This window comes from Macaca fascicularis, chromosome 10 (assembly GCF_037993035.2).
Source record: "Macaca fascicularis isolate 582-1 chromosome 10, T2T-MFA8v1.1".
NCBI classification, from domain to species: Eukaryota; Metazoa; Chordata; class Mammalia; order Primates; family Cercopithecidae; genus Macaca; species Macaca fascicularis.
In genome coordinates, this window is record NC_088384.1 from 72985552 (window position 1) to 73007262 (window position 21711).

At 35.9% G+C, this 21711-nt stretch overlaps 2 protein-coding genes across 8 annotated transcripts in view; one reads left to right on the forward strand and one right to left on the reverse strand.

Annotated features, from left to right (window-relative positions):
* MACROD2 (mono-ADP ribosylhydrolase 2) overlaps positions 1–21711 on the reverse strand; it is a 2109916-nt gene that overhangs the window by 1727892 nt on the left and 360313 nt on the right. The gene's annotated exons all lie outside the window — the stretch shown is intronic.
* On the forward strand, positions 1622–15258 carry FLRT3 (fibronectin leucine rich transmembrane protein 3). Of its 3 annotated transcripts, none has more exons than XM_015430090.3 (3): positions 1622–1849; positions 9926–10673; positions 11703–15258. In XM_015430090.3, the coding sequence occupies exon 3, from the start codon at positions 11755–11757 to the stop codon at positions 13702–13704; it is 1950 nt and encodes a 649-aa protein (XP_015285576.1). In that variant the 5' UTR covers positions 1622–1849; positions 9926–10673; positions 11703–11754; the 3' UTR covers positions 13705–15258. The 3 variants fall into 3 exon arrangements, with proteins under 3 accessions (XP_015285576.1, XP_005568372.1, XP_005568373.1); XM_005568315.4 differs by having other exon boundaries at positions 9926–10119; XM_005568316.4 differs by lacking the exon at positions 9926–10673.

A 21711-nucleotide genomic window follows, 5' to 3' on the forward strand; every position in this document is an offset into this window, starting at 1 on the left:
CTCAGAAGGTCAAACTGTTATCAAACAAACATATAAATAGATAAACTAAATGAAGTTAATGAAGAGACCATAATCAAATACTCCTGGGAAAGACTATTAGCTGGCCTTCTTCAGAAATAAATGTGCAGGGAAAAATTGAGAAAGGACAAAGGAGAAAGTCATGCACTTCTAAGAATAGAGCAAATAAAGATATTAGTTTAAGGAGATGGTCCTCCAGGTAAATAGAACAGCTAAGTTCTTACCAGCAACATGAACATGTGAAATACACTTATTTGATGGAAAACTTATGGGCACAAAGCAATTATTGACCAAATAGCAGAAACCAGTCTACAAAAATCATAATTAAAAATAAAAGTATAACTCTGTTAATTAGACATAGAAATTTATAATATCCATGTCTTACAACTGTCCAGTGTTTATTCATGTACCTAAATTAAAATAAAATAATTTCAATTCAGGCAAACCACCCTGAAAGATATTTTTCTTAAGATGTTTATATCTAAACCCATGTTCAGATCAGCGAAAACATTTAGAAAGGAAAATATTCTATTTAATTTTTAAAAAACATTTTATTGGGGATTGTTAAATATAAATAATCCATTTTAAATAATATAAACATGTAGTAGAAGTACATAAAACATACTTTCATTTTCTAAAACATAGAGAACAGTAACTTCTTCACCTCCAAAAGAATAGACCATTTATTACCATTTAAAAAAATCATTTGGCATTCCTATTGCCCTTCGCACAACTAAATGAATCAGTGACGTGTATATATATGTATATGTATATATATACACACACACACATATATACACACACACATACACACACACACACACACACACACACATATATATATTTTTGGAGGCAGAGTTTTGCTCTTGTTGCCCAGGCTGGAGTGCAATGGTACAATCTTGGCTCACTGCAACCTCTGCCTCCTGGGTTCAAGTGATTCTCCTGCTTCAGCCTTCCAAGTAGCTGGGATTACAGGCACCCACCACCACGTCCAGCTAATTTTTTCTCCATGTTGGTCAGGCTGGTCTTGAACTCCTGACCTCAGGTGATCCGCCAACCTTGGCCTCCCAAAGCGCTGGAATTATAGGCGTGATCCACCGCAACAACCCTGATGTATATATTTGAACCTGCTTTTTATTCATTTGTTCAATAAATGAATAAATATTCACAGTTGGGATTACTGGCCTACATCTTCCACAATTATAACATTATTTTAGCTAGTGAACAATAAAACTAATTTGATTTTGGTTAACTTCTTTTCAATACAGATGGTTTAAAAATAAAACAAAACCTGTGTTTTTCTATTGTGATCTTAAAAATATCTTTCTAACATGCTTTTTAAAAATATATATAAGTATGCTGCCACTGCCTTGTAGTAAACTTTAGAAAATGTTGAGATTCCAAAGGGCTGCCTACAAACCAAATGGCATCCTAGCTTTGGCAGGCTGATGCTTCATTTCGGCTGCTCTCGCCCCCTCTAGCGTTTGCAAAGCTCATCTGTCTGATTATCCAGTTACCTCACTGAACAAGAGCTTGGCTAAGTCCTGCCCATCTATGACATCACCCCCTTCTTCAACCACTGCGAGGTGAAGCTTTAAACTTCAGACTTGGAGGTGGGCTGTGTGCAGTAAACTGGAATGCTCTCCCTCGCTCACTCCTCAGTGTAGGAGTGATCTGAAGCAGGACAAGCTCAGCCTGCAGCTGCCGTGGGCTTTGTGTGGACTGGACGCAGAGCTTGGGAGACGGGGGAGGGCTATTACTCCAATTCACAGTCAATGGAATTACAGCTATAGCGGCAGTGTATATAGGATTGCTTTTTCTCGTCTTCCTGGTAAGTGTTTTCCATGTTTTTTCTTATGATTGTCCCAGAAAGTTTGCTTGGTTTTACTCTCTAGAAAGAAATGACTGGATACTATGAGAAATCCAAATAGGAACGTTTGCTCTGTCACCAGAAAAAGCAATATATGTGTGTGCAAGCCAGCAAAGAAAAATTTCACTATATGGCCAAATGCAAGAAGTTTCTTAGAACCTTCTTTCATTTATAAAAGATAGTAAGTGGCTATTTTCTCTGTCTCGAGTAATTGCTATTTGAAAAGAGCCTTATGGAAAACAGCAAGTTGGAAAGTTCAGTGTTAAATATCAAACAATACAAGGAGATTCTTCACAGATAGAAAAGCAAAAGGTCCTGCTAACTTGGTATGTACTGTATGTGTGGTATGATCACCAATTGCTGTTTTTACAACTGTGAAAGAAAATCAATAATCCCTCAGCCCATGAGTACGCAGTACATGAAAAGCATACATCTTGCTCACAGCTAGCCGAGCTGCTCCTAGAGACTTATGTGCCTCTGTAAAGGATTAACAGCTACACCTAGATTTTAAAGCTTGCACTGCTATCGTGCCTGAGCTGCTTCAAGCATTTCAGGCTTGCAAATCTCAACTAGTAAATTGAACTCAGAGGAGGGGGAGACTCTCTTCCAAACTATATTCCCTCTTCAATAGAACGCCAAAATCCATTGCTTAGGCAAGTGTGGTATGTGACTAGCATAGTAAATGGCTAAGTCTACTCAGAAAAACTAACAAAGCTCACCCTGGAAGCTATGCCTGATGTATGCAGTGAGTTTGGGGTGGCAGGAAAGAAAAATAAATGAGTAGAGCCCTCATCAAGTGGGTTTTGCAGAGGATCCATTCTTTGCAACTTACAATAGGAAAATCTTATATTGGAAGAAATGCATTTATACTACAAAGCTTGAAAAAGTAGTTAAATGTATCTTCTCAAAAAAATTTGTTCACTGAATTAGGTCTGAAACAAAATGGTTGCATATAGGTAAAGAGTGCAACAGGCCCATCCATGTCTTCTCAACGTCTGGGGGGTTCTTTTTTGTTATTTTATTTCGAATTTAAAGAAAAAAAAAAAAAACTTGATTTTTTTTTTCAATTGTTAGTCCAAATTCTCTAATGGTTTTAATAATAAGGCTATTTTAAATATTCTTAATAAATATCTCCTTTAAAATGCTCATCTATGTTATTTTATTATCCAGAAACAACATAAATAAAGCCACTAGAAAAGTCCTTCAGCTGTAGCAATGCCTTTCATTTATCTCTAACTGCATAAAAATATCCTGACCAGCCTAAACATAAAGAATAAATTTGCCTATATTCAGGGAGAATCACTTATACTTGACCCAAAGTGACAGAGGACTAATATTCATCTCCTCTGAAATGAGTGAAGAAAAATGAATCCTTTAAAAGTACCACAATAATATCAACATTACCAACTACCACAAATATTAATGATAATATGCCAGGTTTTCACCATGGGAAAATTAAATCAGAGATATGCCCCTTAGTTTGGACACATATATACACACACAGACAAATGTACATCTATTTATCACCCTGAAATAAAAACAGGGTTACAAAAATGCATAGATTTAACTAAGAAAACTAAAATTTGATTTTTTGAAGACCACAGCCAAAACACATCAAGTCCAAGGATCAGCGAAATATTAGTGAATGAATAAACATAATGAATTCATTAATATCGTGGTTCTGTATAACTCTCTACCAGTTATTAATTGGGTTTTTCATTTCACTGCACCCCACCCTTTAAAATCAATTATGACTGGGTTCAAAATGCACAATTAAACACTTCCCAAACATAACGTTTGTGAAATGTATAATTGGATAGCAAATAAAGTTTTGACAAAAAGAAGAAAAACAGTAAGAAAATTTGTCATAACTAAAGGTGGCAGCAAAATAGAAGGTATGTTTCTTTTGCTTTTAAGTGTTAATTAAAGAGACTACAATTCTATCAAAACTTTTTCAGAGCTAAATGAAGCAGTGTGAAATAAATTTGGTTGAAATCTTGTGGCTGTCAGACTTTGTTAGCAAGCTATTAATTATCTTTACCCCAGTTTCTTCTCTAGACTGTATTGCCCAATCAAATAGAAACTCCAATTATGCTCAGCATCTCCTGCCTAGGGACACAAGACCCTAATGAACACTCAGTCTCTCTCGACGAAAAATACAATAATCAGCTTTAAATATGCAAGTGCACTGCAGAGAGATTTTTCTGTGCTTTTCTTGGCCACACACCCTAAGGCTTCCTCCTCTTTCTGGATTATTTTGAACAATTTTAAGCCCTACAAAAATCTGTGCAGGGAATTTGCCTTGTCTTAATAATATATTAATGTTTCTTCTTTCTTGCTTTTCATTTTTGATATGCCAATGTTCATACCAATATTAAATCTGGTCACTAAAAAACATATTTGGTTTATAGTTGCCATTTCAGTCATTTCTTAACTTTTATGCCTCTTTTTAAGGTGGGTGGGCTATAAAACAAAGAATGTGATTGATTACTGGCAAAATTCAGAGCTAACTTAAATATTCTGAATAGATTCCATTATATATTCTTTTATTCAAACCCATTTATTTAAAAAAAAAAAAGCATTAGAAATAACTGTTTAAAGTCAAATGAAGACTACCATAAATAAAGTCAACAATGGAAATAAGATTCAGTAAATTTTTCAAAGGCCATAATTTCTCCCCTCCTTCTTTCCTCCTTCCCCCTACCCTCCCACCCCCCACCTTTTGCCCCAGAGGCCTTCACTGTTCTTCTCAACGGGAGGCTTTGTTGTAATTAAACCGGAGAAAAACTGGCCAGCAGCAGCCAACATCTGACTTGCGGCTTCTGAAAGCAGTGTTCTGGTAGAGTGTACCACCCCCCAGCGGGCAAAAACTCTACAGTAAAAATCTCTCAGCAATATTAATCCTCAAAACTGCATTTTCTCTTCAGAGCATAAAAACGGATGTTTCTCAGCTCCTTCTAACATTCCACCATTTCAAAAATTTACTGAAAGTCAACAAATAAATTTCCAACAAAGAGTTGGTCTTCTGAAACAGCATTCTTCCTCTTAAGAAAATAGGTATACACATTTCAGAAAGTATTTTCCAGTTTCAAAATACAGATCGACATCACTAAATTTGGTTAAACATCACATTAAAGGACAGTTTTCAAAGCTATGTTTATGTTGTGTAAGAAAGAACTTTGAGTTATCTATTTACGAAAATCCCAGAGAAAACAGATTTTAAGTAGAAAGCAATAGAGTATAATTTAAGCAAAAGCTAAAATTTCATTTGTTTTGCATATGCAGAATCTCTTTCCTACCCTAAAATCAAGTGTCAGGGATGTATAAAAAGCTTTCTGCAGGTATTAGTCTGTTTAAATGAAAGGAGGGAGAAATTGCTCTCATTTGATGGGACAATGACAGCTTTTGTTCTTTATTCTTTCACTTTACATGTGCACAAGTTACTGTGGCAACTTTGAAGAGAAAACCCACAGACCACATTTGGTTAAAAACCATTTTTAAAGTGTGCCACTGGACTGTGGATTGATCAGTTTATGTGTTGTTGATTTTCCTCCTCTTCATCTGGTTTAAGTAATACCCTACTTGTACATGAAAAACAATGTATTTTATGACTTCAGGTGGTCTCACCGACCAGTATAGTGCTTGCCACACAGTAGACTAAAATAAATCTATTTGCTGAACTACTGTATGGAAACTTAAATATTAGAAATTTAAAGCACGTCAACCAAGTTGTACTCACACAGTTAAAAAGGAATTTAAAGTCTGCAATGGTAAATGTGGTTTAACAAAAGTAGGCGCACTTTTAATTCCTTTTGCTCAAAAGTCAGCACAAATGTAAAGCATGCCCCCACCCCAAACTCTATACCACTTACCTTCACCACTCTCTAAATTAATATCTTACTCGTTCTTACAAGTCTTGTTCTCTAATTCATTTACTTTGGGTTTAATATCATAAAAGGAAGCAGCATTCACTATGCTGAAGGATAATATCCCAGTTTGCCTTTTTGTTTTAAGGATGCTTGATTTAACTTTACAAGCCAAAACAAATGAAGCAGAATTCAATTCATTTGTCACAAATGTACCGGGGAAACGAACCAGTAACAGAAAAAGAAAAAGTAGAAATACTTAGCATTGGAAATGTTATCCCCTATTTTCCATAAATGAAACAAGGACCTTGTTCAGGCTAGAAAATAGTCTGGATAAAACCAAGTATGAAAAGGCACACTTGCTTCTCTGCCTCTCAGCAAACCCTTCAGACTTCATGACTCTCAAGAGAGAGTTAGAGGTCCTTCTGCTTGCCTGGCATTAAACAAAAGAATTGGAACTTTCCTGAAATCTGATGATCGTGGAAAATTTAACTACCAGACAGGCTGCTTAGAAAGCATTTTGCTGTCACTATCAACTAACCTGATGTACTCCAGTTTTTCAGTTTAACCATATATATAGTTTATTTGAAATACCATTTGTTGTTGCAAAGACTTAGCATTCACAGGTTGAGCTTTTTTAGCAGCAATTTAAGCCTTCATAAATAAATTACCTTCCTAATACTCTAAATTATGATTGTATAAATTCCAGTTTACCTAGAAATATTCACAAAGTTGGATACGTTTGTTTAGGCATGAGTTTTTTTTAGTCTCAAGGTTTTGCTTAAAACAAGGCAACTAACTTGGATGAAAAGTTCTACATGCCATTATATTTTAGACTGAATATTTTTAAAAGTCCTCAGCATTAAGAAATCATTCTGTGGGAGAAATCATTAAAAAAGAAACTAAAATCTCAAAACCTTATACTTGAATTAATATTTTTCAAAAGTGAGTAATGACCAAATAGGTCAAATCAAAATCAATTTAAATCTAAGGCACAAATAAGAAATTAGCACTACTATTATATAGCTTCATCTTAATCTAAGTAATATTCTTAAAACATAAGAAATACCTTCTCATAACACTTCCAGCTCCAAAATATTATAGTAGCAGGGAAGAAATCATATAAACATGTAGATTGCCGCAAGTTCTTGATTTTATTTAAATATCAGTTTTCTATTCAGATACAACTTCTTATATTAGTTTTCCTAAAATAGTATCCTTATCTATTTACATGTTTTATTGGATGTACCATGGAAATAAATTGGAAGCTTTTCAGACTTGATGATTACATTATAAATGCAAAAAAAAAAATCTACAATTTTTATTTGTAAAAAGAAACTGAATATGAATATAAGGATCCCTATTAAAAATTTGATTCATCAGTGAGGTGATTATGTTTTTCTTCTTTTTACTACAGTTTTAAGTGTTTTATAGTTAAATAATGCCTCCATTAAAAAAAATTTTTTTAACATTCCATTAAGTTACCAGGGCTCCATTTACGTTTTTCCCCCAAGTTACCCCATTAACAGTATTTTTCTAAAAGATCGATTCATTTTGTTCAGAAGTAATGGCCTCTTTCAAGCCTAGGCAGACAGAAAGGCTCTGAAGTCAGTGTTGTGGAAACTGGCCACAGTGTCCATGCCAGTGGGGGTCATTTTTCTTTTCATCATCGACATTTGACTACAGTATTTCTAGGTGCGCAAATATGTAGATCCAGCTCAGAAAGGGGAAAGTCAAAGCATAGGAGAAGATCGGTCATTTTTGATGAAGAGATCCTTGCAGCCTTTAATATGCCAAAACCAAAACCCAAAAATCTGTTTAGCACTATAGTTTCAAACATAAATGGGAAAGAGAAGACATAAAATGTAGTCAAATATGAATGGTTTTGAGCCTCAGTAAAGGGAGTAGGGGCATATGAGAGTAGCTCTGAATGTAACCTTCATTTCTGAAAGAGTATCCTTCTCTCCTAAGAAACCTGTTTTATGTTTTTCCTTTTATTTAAATACAATGTGGGGAGAAAAGAATGACATTTTCCAAGAACTTAATGAGATTTAAGGCTTTCTGTTAATCCCACATTATTACCACTATTGTATGAATGGCAAATGTGAGTTTGCATATCAAACAGAATAGAGGAAGCAGCTTCACAAATGTAAAACAGGTAAAATAAACAAATTAATCTTCCATCTTTTCACACCAATTTAGAACTCTTTCATTCTCTGGGTTAAAAATGTGAAAATCAACACATATTGTTAGAGCCTAATTTGGTGAAATATACATAGTTCAGATACAAGATAAAAGACATTTATTTTATGTCTGGTTATCAGTATGACCATCACCTTGGACACACTGTGGTCTGACCTGACTCAGGGAATGATCAGTTTTTAAATCCCCAAAATCAGCAGATTCATCATCTCAAGTATATATTGCCTCACCATCATCCCTGGAATATCAGAAATGCTTGACTCTTGGTAACACTTTAAGCAGGTTCTCTCTTGTTATTTTTATAATGGTTTTTAATTAGTTTCTAATGCAATTTAACGTAAGTAGTTGTTTTCTAAACTTAACCACATTATTTTATATGTTGAATAATTTTCAAGTTTAAAAAACTTTTACAGAAGATACTTTAAAAAGTAACCTTGTAATTATAATTTCAACAGCTTGGTTTTCCATTTTCACACACTGAGAAAGCAACAGTTTTCAAGAAAAGATACTATTGGAATTTGACAATAACAGGCAAAGCCCTAAAGGCATCACAGTAAAACCTCACATTAAACAATAAATCATTTAAACTTTCCTCTGTGGGCACTTTGCAATATTCACCAGAGACTGTTTGATCCATCTGCTAACTGCTATTTTTGTTTCAAGTTGCCTAAATAATGAATTATATGTATCTGTAATTTTTTTTCACTTCTCTTCTGTTAATATAGCCTATGACCATGTCGGTATGCAGTTAGCAAACTAAAATAAACTGAATTTTTGGAGAGAACCAGAAACACAAATTGTGGCCTTATTTAACATACTCGTTCAGCAGAGCATTTGAATTATGGAACAGATGCTATCCTTGCTGGATGTTAGGTAGTAACTGTGGGAGAAGCAAATTGCTACTACTTTAGTCCTTACTTTCAGGGTCACATATTTCCAGGATACTCAAATGTTCCCTACATATATACAAAGTATCAGAGTGGATGATCCTGCATAACCAATTGGAATATTACTCACCTCCTCCAAACTCTTAAAAAATCTTCATGCACATTTGATAATAGGCAAAGCAGTCAACATTAAATTCAAAGATCTCTTTAGTCAAGCCAAAAGTCTTCTTTCAGAAATGATACACTTATTAAAAATTGGCATATTCATGTATGAACCTAGAGAGAAATGCCCCATCTGGTGTGCTTTCCTAATGGTCACTACAAGGAGATCGAAATAATAGTGTCCTTTCTATTTCAAATACAAATTTTTTTTTCAAACTCAGTATGCTAAAAGAAAATTAGAAAATTAGAAAAACTAAACATGACTTGAACTTCTATGTCACCTTTTGGGCAAGAACACCTGAGTGCTTAGAGTTTCAAGACCAATAAGTAGTCCTTAGATGTACCCCTAAAGAGAAAGGGGATGGTGTCGACATTCTGCAGTTGGGAAAATTGAGACCTGCAGGAAGAATCAAACAGGGAACTGAGCAAATCAACAGAAAAGCTTTTAACATAGCCTTTTCAACTCTAAATTGTGGATTGTATGACTTTGTTAAATCATGTTCAGAAATGCCTAAAAAGTTACCTTGGCATTTCTGTCAAAAATACTTGTTAATGTATTTGCTCACCTCTTTGACATGTACTTGTTTTCTTCTTTTTAAACATTTTATCATTTTATGCATATGATTTCAAAGTAAATTTTTAAAGACTGGCTTGAATTTGAAAGCCATGGTGTTTAATTCAAAGTGACACAATCATATAATAGAAATTATCTGTTTGATGACAATCTCTACTTTGGCTCCTACTTTATTTATATAAGAAAATGAGAAGTCTAAAAACAAAGAGGTCAACCTATCCCTTTTGACTAACCACTATGATGAAAGATGTGTTGTTTTAAGACATTGAAATTAAATGTCTAGGAAATTTCTCTAGTATGTTAAAGTTCATTATTAATAGTTCATTAAAACCTTTTACTTTCACAGGAGATGCTCAGTCCCAGTATATTTTAAGGAAGATAAATATAAAGGAAATTTAGTATGCCTCGTTTTCTTTCCATGAAGAATTTAGTTTCCTTTACTTCTTAAAAGAGAATACCTGTTCTTGTATAACGTGACTGCACCAGACATTCTGAAAAATCAGCAAGAAGCAAAAGCTGGAAATAGCTATTTCACAGCAGGTAATCATACCTCAGGATGTAGCTACTGTACAAAGTTTATACTTGGATAATCCTGGATGGGAATAAAGGTAGGGGGTAACTGCCTGAAAAACCTATTACTATACAGGCCTTAGCATCATGAATGGCTTTCTTCATGAGGATCTGAAGTTACTATCTCTGACCACATTGCACAGAAGAGCCAATAAGAATTTCAAAGAGGGCAATTTCCACTAAGGGAATTAAGCTACACAAAAGGAACCTTCACACAGAAACTCTATCAGAAAGAAAAAAAAAATACATAGGAAGCCATGTGTCCTACATAGTAACAGGAAGCAGAATTGTTTCTGCCCCCACTTTAATGAGCTTGCCCACCATGCTGAACTGCAGCTGGAATGTTCATTGACAACAGCAAGCCTGATCTGGAGGTGTGTGCGGCATAGGATTACTTGAATAAACGGTGAAGAACATTTCCAAGGACTAAACAAAAGTTTATAAGTCCCAGCCCCTCACCAGGAAAATAATATATGTGCATTGGATATTCACTCCCGCAAAATTTACTCACATCGTTCAATAAGGTAGGAAAAACAAAGTATTTTATTTTCATGCCTAAAATTACAAAGGCTAATTAATACTTAAAAGGACACAAGATATTATATTACACAATACATCAGTATAAATCTGTACTTTGCCAGCCATAGAAAAAGTTGATTTATATTCTAGGTTAGAATTTAAAGAAATATAAATGCACTGTGAAAACACATTATGAGATAGAAAATAATGAAAAATGTGGACAAAGTCATTAAAACTTGCAGTATGAAACATATAACAAAATGCAAACAGAAGAAAGACAGAGTTCAACATGAAGTGAAATTTTCCACTTAGGTTAGCTGGATGTATTAGCTTTGTAATTCTTTCCCAAAAATAAATGAAGGATTCGTTCTTATTTTCTTATAGAAATCCACCCATTTAAAATAATACTTAAAATTAATAACCAAAGAAAATGAAATGACATTAATAATCAAAGCAAACTATGCGTTTAATTGAGTTCAGCATCTCAAGATGTGGGTAACTATGAAGTATGAAGTATGAAGAGAATAGATATTTTTATGACATTTTTCTATACCTGTATAGTCTTTGCCTAATAAAAAGTAAATATAAAAATTTGTGGTTTTTTGATAACAGTAAAATGGTTACCTTTAAATATACCAAACAATATTCCAAGGTGTTAATTATTATGAATATTAAGAAAGAAATGGATATTCAATTAGCTTGATCAATGACTGTCTATAAGGTTAATATAAAGTATAATTAAAATACTTTAGATTATTCAATAAAACTTCAATTATATTTAACATTTCAAAATCAAATGGATTTGGGACATGTTACTTTTTAATGTATAAAGAAATTAAGAAACCATTAAGGTAAAGAGATTATATGACACTGTCTATTGTTAGCTAGCAATAAGCCCGACTATGCCCTCTCCCAAAACAAATTAAAATATTAAAAGTGATTATAGATATTTTAGTTTCCACATTCATTTTAAACATTATATTCAGTATGCTGTCCTTATTGTTTTCTGTCTTTTTTTACTCACTTCATTTTAGGGTTCTGAAGTAACGGAAGCTACCTTGTATAAAGACCTCAACACTGCTGACCATGATCAGCCCAGCCTGGAGCATCTTCCTCATCGGGACTAAAATTGGGCTGTTCCTTCAAGTAGCACCTCTATCAGTTATGGCTAAATCCTGTCCATCTGTGTGTCGCTGCGATGCGGGTTTCATTTACTGTAATGATCGCTTTCTGACATCCATTCCAACAGGAATACCAGAGGATGCTACAACTCTCTACCTTCAGAACAACCAAATAAATAATGCTGGGATTCCTTCAGATTTGAAAAACTTGCTGAAAGTAGAAAGAATATACCTATACCACAACAGTTTAGATGAATTTCCTACCAACCTCCCAAAGTATGTAAAAGAGTTACATTTGCAAGAAAATAACATAAGGACTATCACTTATGATTCACTTTCAAAAATTCCTTATCTGGAAGAATTACATTTAGATGACAACTCTGTCTCTGCAGTTAGCATAGAAGAGGGAGCATTCCGAGACAGCAACTATCTCCGATTGCTTTTCCTGTCCCGCAACCACCTTAGCACAATTCCCTGGGGTTTGCCCAGGACTATAGAAGAACTACGCTTGGATGATAATCGCATATCCACAATTTCATCACCATCTCTTCAAGGTCTCACTAGTCTAAAACGCCTGGTTCTAGATGGAAACCTGTTGAACAACCACGGTTTAGGTGACAAAGTTTTCTTCAACCTAGTTAATTTAACAGAGCTGTCCCTGGTGCGGAATTCCCTGACTGCTGCACCAGTAAACCTTCCAGGCACAAACCTGAGGAAGCTTTATCTTCAAGATAACCACATCAATCGGGTGCCCCCAAATGCTTTTTCTTATCTAAGGCAGCTCTATCGACTGGATATGTCCAATAATAACCTAAGTAATTTACCTCAGGGTATCTTTGATGATTTGGACAATATAACACAACTGATTCTTCGCAACAATCCCTGGTATTGCGGGTGCAAGATGAAATGGGTACGTGACTGGTTACAATCATTACCTGTGAAGGTCAATGTGCGTGGGCTTATGTGCCAAGCCCCAGAAAAAGTTCGTGGGATGGCTATTAAGGATCTCAATGCAGAACTGTTTGATTGTAAGGACAGTGGGATTGTAAGCACCATTCAGATAACCACTGCAATACCCAACACAGTGTATCCTGCCCAAGGACAGTGGCCAGCTCCAGTGACCAAACAGCCAGATATTAAGAACCCCAAGCTCACCAAGGATCACCAAACCACAGGGAGTCCCTCAAGAAAAACAATTACAATTACTGTGAAATCTGTCACCTCTGATACAATTCATATCTCTTGGAAACTTGCTCTACCTATGACTGCTTTGAGACTCAGCTGGCTTAAACTGGGCCATAGCCCAGCATTTGGATCTATAACAGAAACAATTGTAACAGGGGAACGCAGTGAGTACTTGGTCACAGCCCTGGAGCCTGATTCACCCTATAAAGTATGCATGGTTCCCATGGAAACCAGTAACCTCTACCTATTTGATGAAACTCCTGTTTGTATTGAGACTGAAACTGCACCCCTTCGAATGTACAACCCTACAACCACCCTCAATCGAGAGCAAGAGAAAGAACCTTACAAAAACCCCAATTTACCTTTGGCTGCCATCATTGGTGGAGCTGTGGCCCTGGTTACCATTGCCCTTCTTGCTTTAGTGTGTTGGTATGTTCATAGGAATGGATCGCTTTTCTCAAGGAACTGTGCGTATAGCAAAGGGAGGAGAAGAAAGGATGACTATGCAGAAGCTGGCACTAAGAAGGACAACTCTATCCTGGAAATCAGGGAAACTTCTTTTCAGATGTTACCAATAAGCAATGAACCCATCTCGAAGGAGGAGTTTGTAATACACACCATATTTCCTCCTAATGGAATGAATCTGTACAAAAACAATCACAGTGAAAGCAGTAGTAACCGAAGCTACAGAGACAGTGGTATTCCAGACTCAGATCACTCACACTCATGATGCTGAAGGACTTGCAGCAGACTTGTGTTTTGGGTTTTTTAAACCTAAGGGAGGTGATGGTAGGAACCCTGTTCTACTGCAAAACACTGGAAAAAGAGACTGAAAAAAGCAATGTACTGTACATTTGCCATATAATTTATATTTAAGAACTTTTTATTAAAAGTTTCAAATTTCAGGTTACTGCTGCGATTGATGTAGTGGAGATGCCTGAACACAATTCTATATTTTAGTATTTTTTAGTAATTTGTACTGTATTTTCCTTGCAAATATTGGAGTTATAAACCATTTACTTTGTGTTCTACTGAGTAAGATGACTTGTTGACTGTGAAAGTGAATTTTCTTGCTGTGTTGAACAATCAGGACTGCATTCACATGAGATCCTTGTAGTATAAGCACAGGCCATTTTTCACTTTGGTATTAATAAAATGTAAAAAAAAACTGGCTGAATGGCTGAATGAGAAAATTTAATTTTAGAAAATGGTTATGAAATAATGTTCCAATTATTAAATTTGTATTATCCCAGTGGTATTCAATAAATCAAAGTGTGTGAAGTAATGGGCAATATCAAACCTGCTGCATATCTCCATTTTTGCTCTAGGCAAATTAATTATCCTTAAAAAAGTTAAGCATATCTTCTGAACTGAATACATCAGCTGGCATAAAAGGAGTGTGAAGTCTGTTAAAGCCATTGTCAGCAAAGCTTTGAAAATAAAGGACTTCACAAAAACAGTAATGTAAATGTGCTTCCAAGTTGCGGGGGAAATGTGTACTTAGGAAAACATGAAAACTTAGATTTGTATAGTGTAATGAACACAAATACCAAAACTGCATTTTGGTTTTGCCTATGCCATCCTGATTTTTGAAAAGTGACTTATAAACACAAAATTGTTAGTGTTTATGATGTTTTTATCATAAAGGATGTCAGAGAAATTTTATGCATATTAAAAATGTAGTGTAATTATAAGCGATTCCCCTCAACAACCCAGAGAAAGTAGTTCTTTAAATGAGAGAATTTAAAGAAAAATAAATACTAGACATCAAATTTAGATCTGGTTTATGTCAAAGGTTTTAACACTGTACATAAATGTTCAATTTACTTTTACAAAGATCAAGAATACTGCCCATTACTGTCACAATTTTCCAGATATTACATAATGAACTTGTAATGTAACATTTCCTTCTAGCTTCCTACTGAATTGTGAGCTATTACTTGTTGAAAAACCATATCACTTTTCTGTTGCCATGATTTTTTTTTTTTCAACAAAAAACCAAAGTGCATTGTACGCCCTTTGGCCAGTCTTGTATGTGCCTTGATCCAACGCTACATGTATTCAGCTTTTAAAACTCGACAAATTTTTCATACTCCTTAAATATGAAAAATTATGGTCTTATTGCTGAATAAAACTTTTAAAAAGTACAGAATAATTGTGCTTGCTTTTTCAGGATTGTGTTACTATCACTAAGTAGCAAATTGCCCAGCACATTAGTCCTAAACGTCCCATGTATTTTTCTAGGCATAAAAATAAAAGTTGGCTAAAAATTTTAAAAAATCAACATCTTGAGGTTGTGTATCATTTTACTTTAAAGAGTTCAGTATTTCATGTATAAATTTATTTCCTCCTACTTCTTCATTGTGTAGATGGAAAATTTAAGAAATGGTTTCACGGCCTTTCTCTCTTAGGCACACTGCTGCCACTGTCCTGATACTTTTTAAGGTGGTCTTTGAAAAATTGTTTTTTTAAAATAGCCTTTTAGTAGAGTGAGTTAGCATTTGTGATACTGTGAAATATACACTTTCTCTTTGTCCCTGTTTCTGGCATACAACTCCTAAAATCTTTGCAATCTTCAAAGTGATATATTTTCATTTTTCATATGCTAATTAGTTCACTGATGGCTGGCAGGCCCTAAGTAGCTTCAAGATAAAGTCTGGTCATTGAAAAGACCAAGACATGATTATAGGGTTGGGACTTACAACCCCAAACCCCAACTTCCAGAGAGGGAGAAGGGGATGAAGATTAAGTTGATCACCAGTGACCAATGGTTTAATCAAGCATGCCTGTGTAATCAAGCCTCCATAAAAAAACAAAAGGCCAAGGTTTGGAGAGCTTCCAGATAGCTGAACATGTGGAGGTTCCTGCAGGGTGGCATGCCTGGAGAGGGCGTGGAAGCTCTGTGCCCACCCAGACCTCACCTAATATTTCCTGCCATCTGGATCCTTTGTCGGATCCTTTATAATACATCAGTAAATCTGTTGCCTTGCATTTTGTGAGCTGTTGTAGCAAATTAATAGAACACAAAAAGGGATCCTGGGAAACCAAACATGAAGCTGGCTAGTTTTGCAACTGGTATCTGAAGAGGGGGCAATCTTGTGGGAATAAGCGTTCAACCTGTGGGATATGACACAATTTCCAGGTAGCCAGCGTCAGGATTAAACTGAATTGGAGGACATCCGGCTGGTATCTGCTGAAAAACTGATTGTTTGCTCGGTGTATGGGGCAAAACTTGGTAAGACAAGTCTTCTGTGTTGATTATTGTTGAATGAGAGAATTAAAACACACACACACACACTTTGAGTTTGTGTTTTCCACACAGAGCATCAAAAGACTTGAAATCTTTCAATCTGTTCATAATGTCTGTACTATTTAGAATAAATAGTACAATTAAAAACAAACCACTTACCCTTCCTAGCTATGTTTCCATATCTGCAAAAGGGGGTTATTAGTACCCTCATTTTTGTGAGGATTAAATGACATGATGTGCATGAAAACTGTACAATCTTCTACAAGATATAAGTTACTACTATTATGGTCAACAAATGTTTGCCATCTGTTCCCAAATTTTACTAGAGACTGCTCCTTCTACTCCTCTACTGACAAGGAGATATCTCCAAGTGACTATGAAATCTTATTAATTATTTGCTTGCTTTCTTCAGAATGTTTCCCAACACTCTGTCTTTTGGCTTCCCGTTATGGCTGTTTTCGAGGAACAACTGAAAGACTAATGTGATTAACATTAAACATAGTGAATGTTTCTGAAGGAAGTCTGACTTTGTTTCTAGAAGTTTTGAGTAGTTTAAGCTATAGTTCTTCTAAAAGTCAGGGAAAGGACTGAATGTCTCCATAAAGTCTCTATAAACCTGTGGTTTATAAAAAGCAAAAAAAAAAAAAAAAAAAAGAGAGATTATATTGATATTTTCCAGTAGTATACCTTCCATGAGCATAGAAAAGTTTGTGTATATTCTAAAATACACCTTTTGATTATGTTGCCTGGAATAAATCAGAAACATGTTTTATACTAGCAAATATGCAGAGCACCAATAGGATAAAAGTTTTTTCTTTACCTACACTTGCTATAAAATCCAGTTGCTTTGCAAAGTACAAAATATACATATATATATACTGTAATAGAATATCAAGATACAAGTCTCCACCTTAAAGGGCACTCAATAGTTATACACACATTTCCATGCATCCCAAACTAAATGATATTAATAAGACTAAATTCCAAATCAGGTACTAACAAATTTATAGGGAAAAAAAATCCAGTTCTGAATATATAGCATATAGATTTAACAACAACAACAAATAAAAAAAAACTGGGAAAGCTAGAAAAAAACTAGAGGAAAAAAATTACTCCCTTGCTAAATGTTTGACAAAATCAAAAATTGTTTTTAGATATAGCCACTTGTAACTGCATTTAATCACTGCACTTATTCTTGCTCCCTATTAAAAATGACACTGTGCTCTATCTTATAGCAAGGCTGATTTATTAAAAGTATTATTCCCCTATTCCAAACAAACTGGTGAAAAGAACTCGGCTTTAATAACTACAGTTTCTGACTAATGCATATTTTATAGCTACATGACAACATGACAGTTTTCATGAGGAGTCCTAAAGCACCTGAAGCATGGGTGTTAATGGAATCAATCCACCAATGAATGTAGTATTAGTTCATTCTTGCTGAAAATGGTAGTAGCATTTAAAATTCTAATTCCTTTTTCCTTCTTAGCATGATTAGCAAATCTTGATTTAGCATAGTCTTGGAATAACAAACACTGTACTTTTTGTTTTGGGACTTTTTGTTAAATGATAAGCAAAAAATAACTCATGCTTATCAATCACTTTTTAAGAACTTCAAAGTTCTCTACAAATATTCTTAACTAGTCAATGACTTTTACTGACTGGCTTTTTTTTTTTTTTTTTTTTTTTTTTTTTTTTTTTTTTTTGAGACGGAGTATCACTCTGTTACCCAGGCTGGAGAGCAATAGCGCAATCTCAGCTCACTGAAACCTCTGCCTCCTGGATTCAAGCGATTCTCCTGCCTCAGCCTCCCGAGTAGCTGGGATTACAGACATGCATCATCACACCCAGCTAATTTTTGTATTTTTAGTAGAGACAGGGTTTCACCATGTTGGCCAGGCTGGTCTCAAACTCCCAACCTCAGGTGATCCACCCGCCTCAGCCTCCCAAAGTGCTGGGATTATAAGCGTGAGCCAGCACGCCCAGCTTGCTCCTTTTTTATAAGGAGCAGACGGCTTGCCTTCAAGAAGTGTGCTGTCTACCAGTTATAGGGCATAAATAGCAGTGACAGTTCACTGCTCTGCAGTAAAGAGGAAGAAACAACTACATCTATTTGAATAGATCAAGGAAGACCTCATGAAGGAGATAAAATTAAGGATAGGTGTTGAGGGGTAAGAAGGAGTTTAAAGAAAAGCAGATGCTGGTTCTGAAGAAAAAGTAGTGACCAAAATTATAAAGAAATAAAAATGGCCAATGTTTCTCAACCTTGGCCTTGGTCAGAATCACTTGAGGGAGGTTTTTATTAAGATAATCAGGCCCCAACAAAGACTTACTAAATTAAAAACTCCCAGATGAAGGCTAGGCACATACCTTTCAAAAAATTCCAAAGGTGATTCTGCTGTGGTCGAGGACCACTGATTTAGGAGGTGTTTGGATAAAGGCCAATAGTCCAGCTGAAATACAGGGTCCATGAAGGAGGTAAGACTGGAAAGGTTTTTTCCATTAGGCTTTGCAGTGTGTTGAATTCCAAGCTGAGAAGTCTACATTGATATTCTTTGGCAATGCCTCTTAAGCAGGTATATAAATGATCAGTGCACTTCACGCAACATTTTGTAAAAATAAAAAATATTGCATAAAGATGAATGGGAGAAACTGGGAACAAGAAGGCAAGTTAGAAGGCTATGCAGTATTTCAGGCAAGGGGAAATAAGGGCCTGAACAGTGCACTGCCAGTGGAATGGGGTCAAAAAAGAAATAAAGAAAAGAAAGCTTTAATTAAAAAAATTACAGTAAAAAAAGTAGAATATTGAAGATGATGAAGATTTTCAGCACAGGTAAGTAGAATGTTGTTGAGGCAACTAATAAAGATGGAAAACAACTGAGAAGAAACAGATTTCAGAGTATTTTGTAAATATTGGCTTTGAACAGGTGACTATGTGCGCAGTACAGGTTTACATCTGCTAATTTTTAACAGTGCCCTCTTCAACCCTCCATAGTGACCCAGATAATAAATTAACATGACCTTAGGTTTACATTATCCCTCTGGACATGTCTACAGAGGGTTACAAAGGAGGATGTGGGGACAGATCCTCAGTATCAGGAAGGGAAACCACATCTAAGAGGTGAGTATTAAAATTGAGAGGGCAGATGACATAACCAACAGAAAATAAGCAGAGAGAAAAGAGGTGCCAAAGGAGCACCCTTTGTAATGGGGGAAGAGGGAGAAGAATTCACACCAAAGAAACAACAAATAAACAAAATGTGGCGGGGGGGGGTCGCAGAGAAGGAAAAATAATCACAAAAAGAAAATATTATGGAGTCAAAGAAGTAAAGTATTAAAAAAGAAGGATGTCAAAAATGTTATCAGGGTAAAGATAGGAGAGGTCACCACTGAATATGAAAAATGAGGTGACCCTTGGGGGATTATGAAAGCAGTGTCTGCAAGTAATGAGGGAAAAGCCTCTAGGGTGCTGACAGGAAAATGGGAGATAAAAAAAAGAGAAACAATGATTAAGAAGATAAGAGGGTAAAGGGGTCTTGGTGGGTCATGGGGAGGAACAAGATAGAAAAAAAGGAAGTGAACACCAGGAGGGAGATATATTAACCTGAGGAAGAAGATGGGAGTATAGTGAGAGGAATCTACAATGAAGACAGGGAGCATATTTAATAGGAGAAAAGAAAGTGGAGATGCCCGAGAGGTACGGCCCAAGCCATGACTGTGGCTCTAGGATGCCTGAAATAAAGACCGACTGAGAAGCTACAGTTTTACAAGTATCACTAGCTAGGAGAACAAAGTCACTGAGAGAGATGGAATGAGGTGGTATGAAGGTAAGGTTTGTATTCCAGGCCCTAAGGAAGATGGGGAAATGTCTCAGAGATGAAGAGGATAGAGAAGATGATGGTATTAGGTGATGCAACTGTAAAATACAGACTTCAAAATAAAGGTTTTTGAATAATGATGACAGAAGCATAGTCACATCTTTCAGGTTTGGAGAAAACATTTTTGAGACTACCTACCTATATCCCATACCTCTCCCCTACCCTATTTTCATCAAATATTGGTAGTTTCTAGAGATGGAGCAGATAACAGGGAAGTTCATCCTCAAGGAAAAATGTCAATTAATTCAAGACTATGGGAAGAATGCTAAGAAAAATGCTAATCACATGGGAAATTGGAATCCAAAAGAAAAAGATTCCAGTGAGCCTAGTAAAAGCAGTTAGAAAACGATCCAGAAAGGAGATAATATTCTCAGAAAGAAAGAGACATGAAACAGGAAAGCAAAGCGGGAAGGGCATTGCACCTAGGGCTCTAACAGATAATCAGTTACACAGGCTGCTGGTCATGAGAGGTGGGTGGAAACTCTTATTCTAAATAGTACAGACATTATGAACAGATTAAAAGAAGAACTAGAATAACCAAATTAACCTTGATCTATTCTTCACACTTCAAAACAGAATTAAATTCAACTTTATCTCAAAATACACACTGAAGAAGTATTTTTACCCATGTAAGCTTGCACTGGGCTTTCCTACAAGTATCGTACGATTCCAGGCAAAGAGGTAAGCAAATCACATTATGAACCCCTCCCACTCCCTACCCCTATCTCATTTTTTTTTTTTTTTCCTCGCTTTGTCGCCCAGGCTGGAGTGCAGTGGCCGGATCTCGGCTCACTGCAAGCTCCGCCTCCCGAGTTTACGCCATTCTCCTGCCTCAGCCTCCGGAGTAGCTGGGACTACAGGCGCCCGCCACCTCGAACAGCTAGTTTTTTGTATTTTTCAGCAGAGACGGGGTTTCACCGTGTTAGCCAGGATGGTCTCGATCTCCTGACCTCGTGATCCGCCCGTCTCGGCCTCCCAAAGTGCTGGGATTACAGGCTGAGCCCCCGTGCCCGGCCCCCTATCTCATTTTTATGTTATATGGCTAGAATGAGATTAGAAATAACCTTTAAGGCTGCCTTCAAAGTTTTTCTTTTTTAAGAGGTTTCAAAATGAAGCATGCAGCCACGGGGGTGTGGAAGTTGGGGATAATGGGATTTTACAGATTGATTATGTGCACACATAAAAGCAGTGCTTCTTTTTCAATGCCAGCTGGCTGGAGTGGAGGGAGGATAGTCTAGGCAATTACTAAGCAAAGTAATTACCCTGTTGAATGTACGTTGGGGGCTTTGATAATTGTGACAACACAAAGCTGAGGCTAGTTCATACCAATGTTCCATTAAAAAGCACAGAATCACTGCTGGAATCTCGCATTTTAATTTCCTTAATATGGGGATCAATGTTAATGAATATACCCAGAAAAGACTAGGTTAAACAAAAGTCTAACAGAAGTTTCTCTTTCTAAAATATGTTCTGTAAATATTAGTGACGTCTTACACATACAGTGGGCTTAATAAGTGCCTGCTGATTATGTTGCTGCTACTACAGACCCTACCATTTGTTGAAGACTTTGTCCAGCCCAGCGTTAAGTATTTTAGATCTTTTAATCTCA

Excerpts from the sequence above, each read along its gene's own strand:
- FLRT3 (XM_015430090.3), top strand. The coding sequence starts at position 11,755 with ATGATCAGCCCAGCCTGGAGCATCTTCCTCATCGGGACTAAAATTGGG.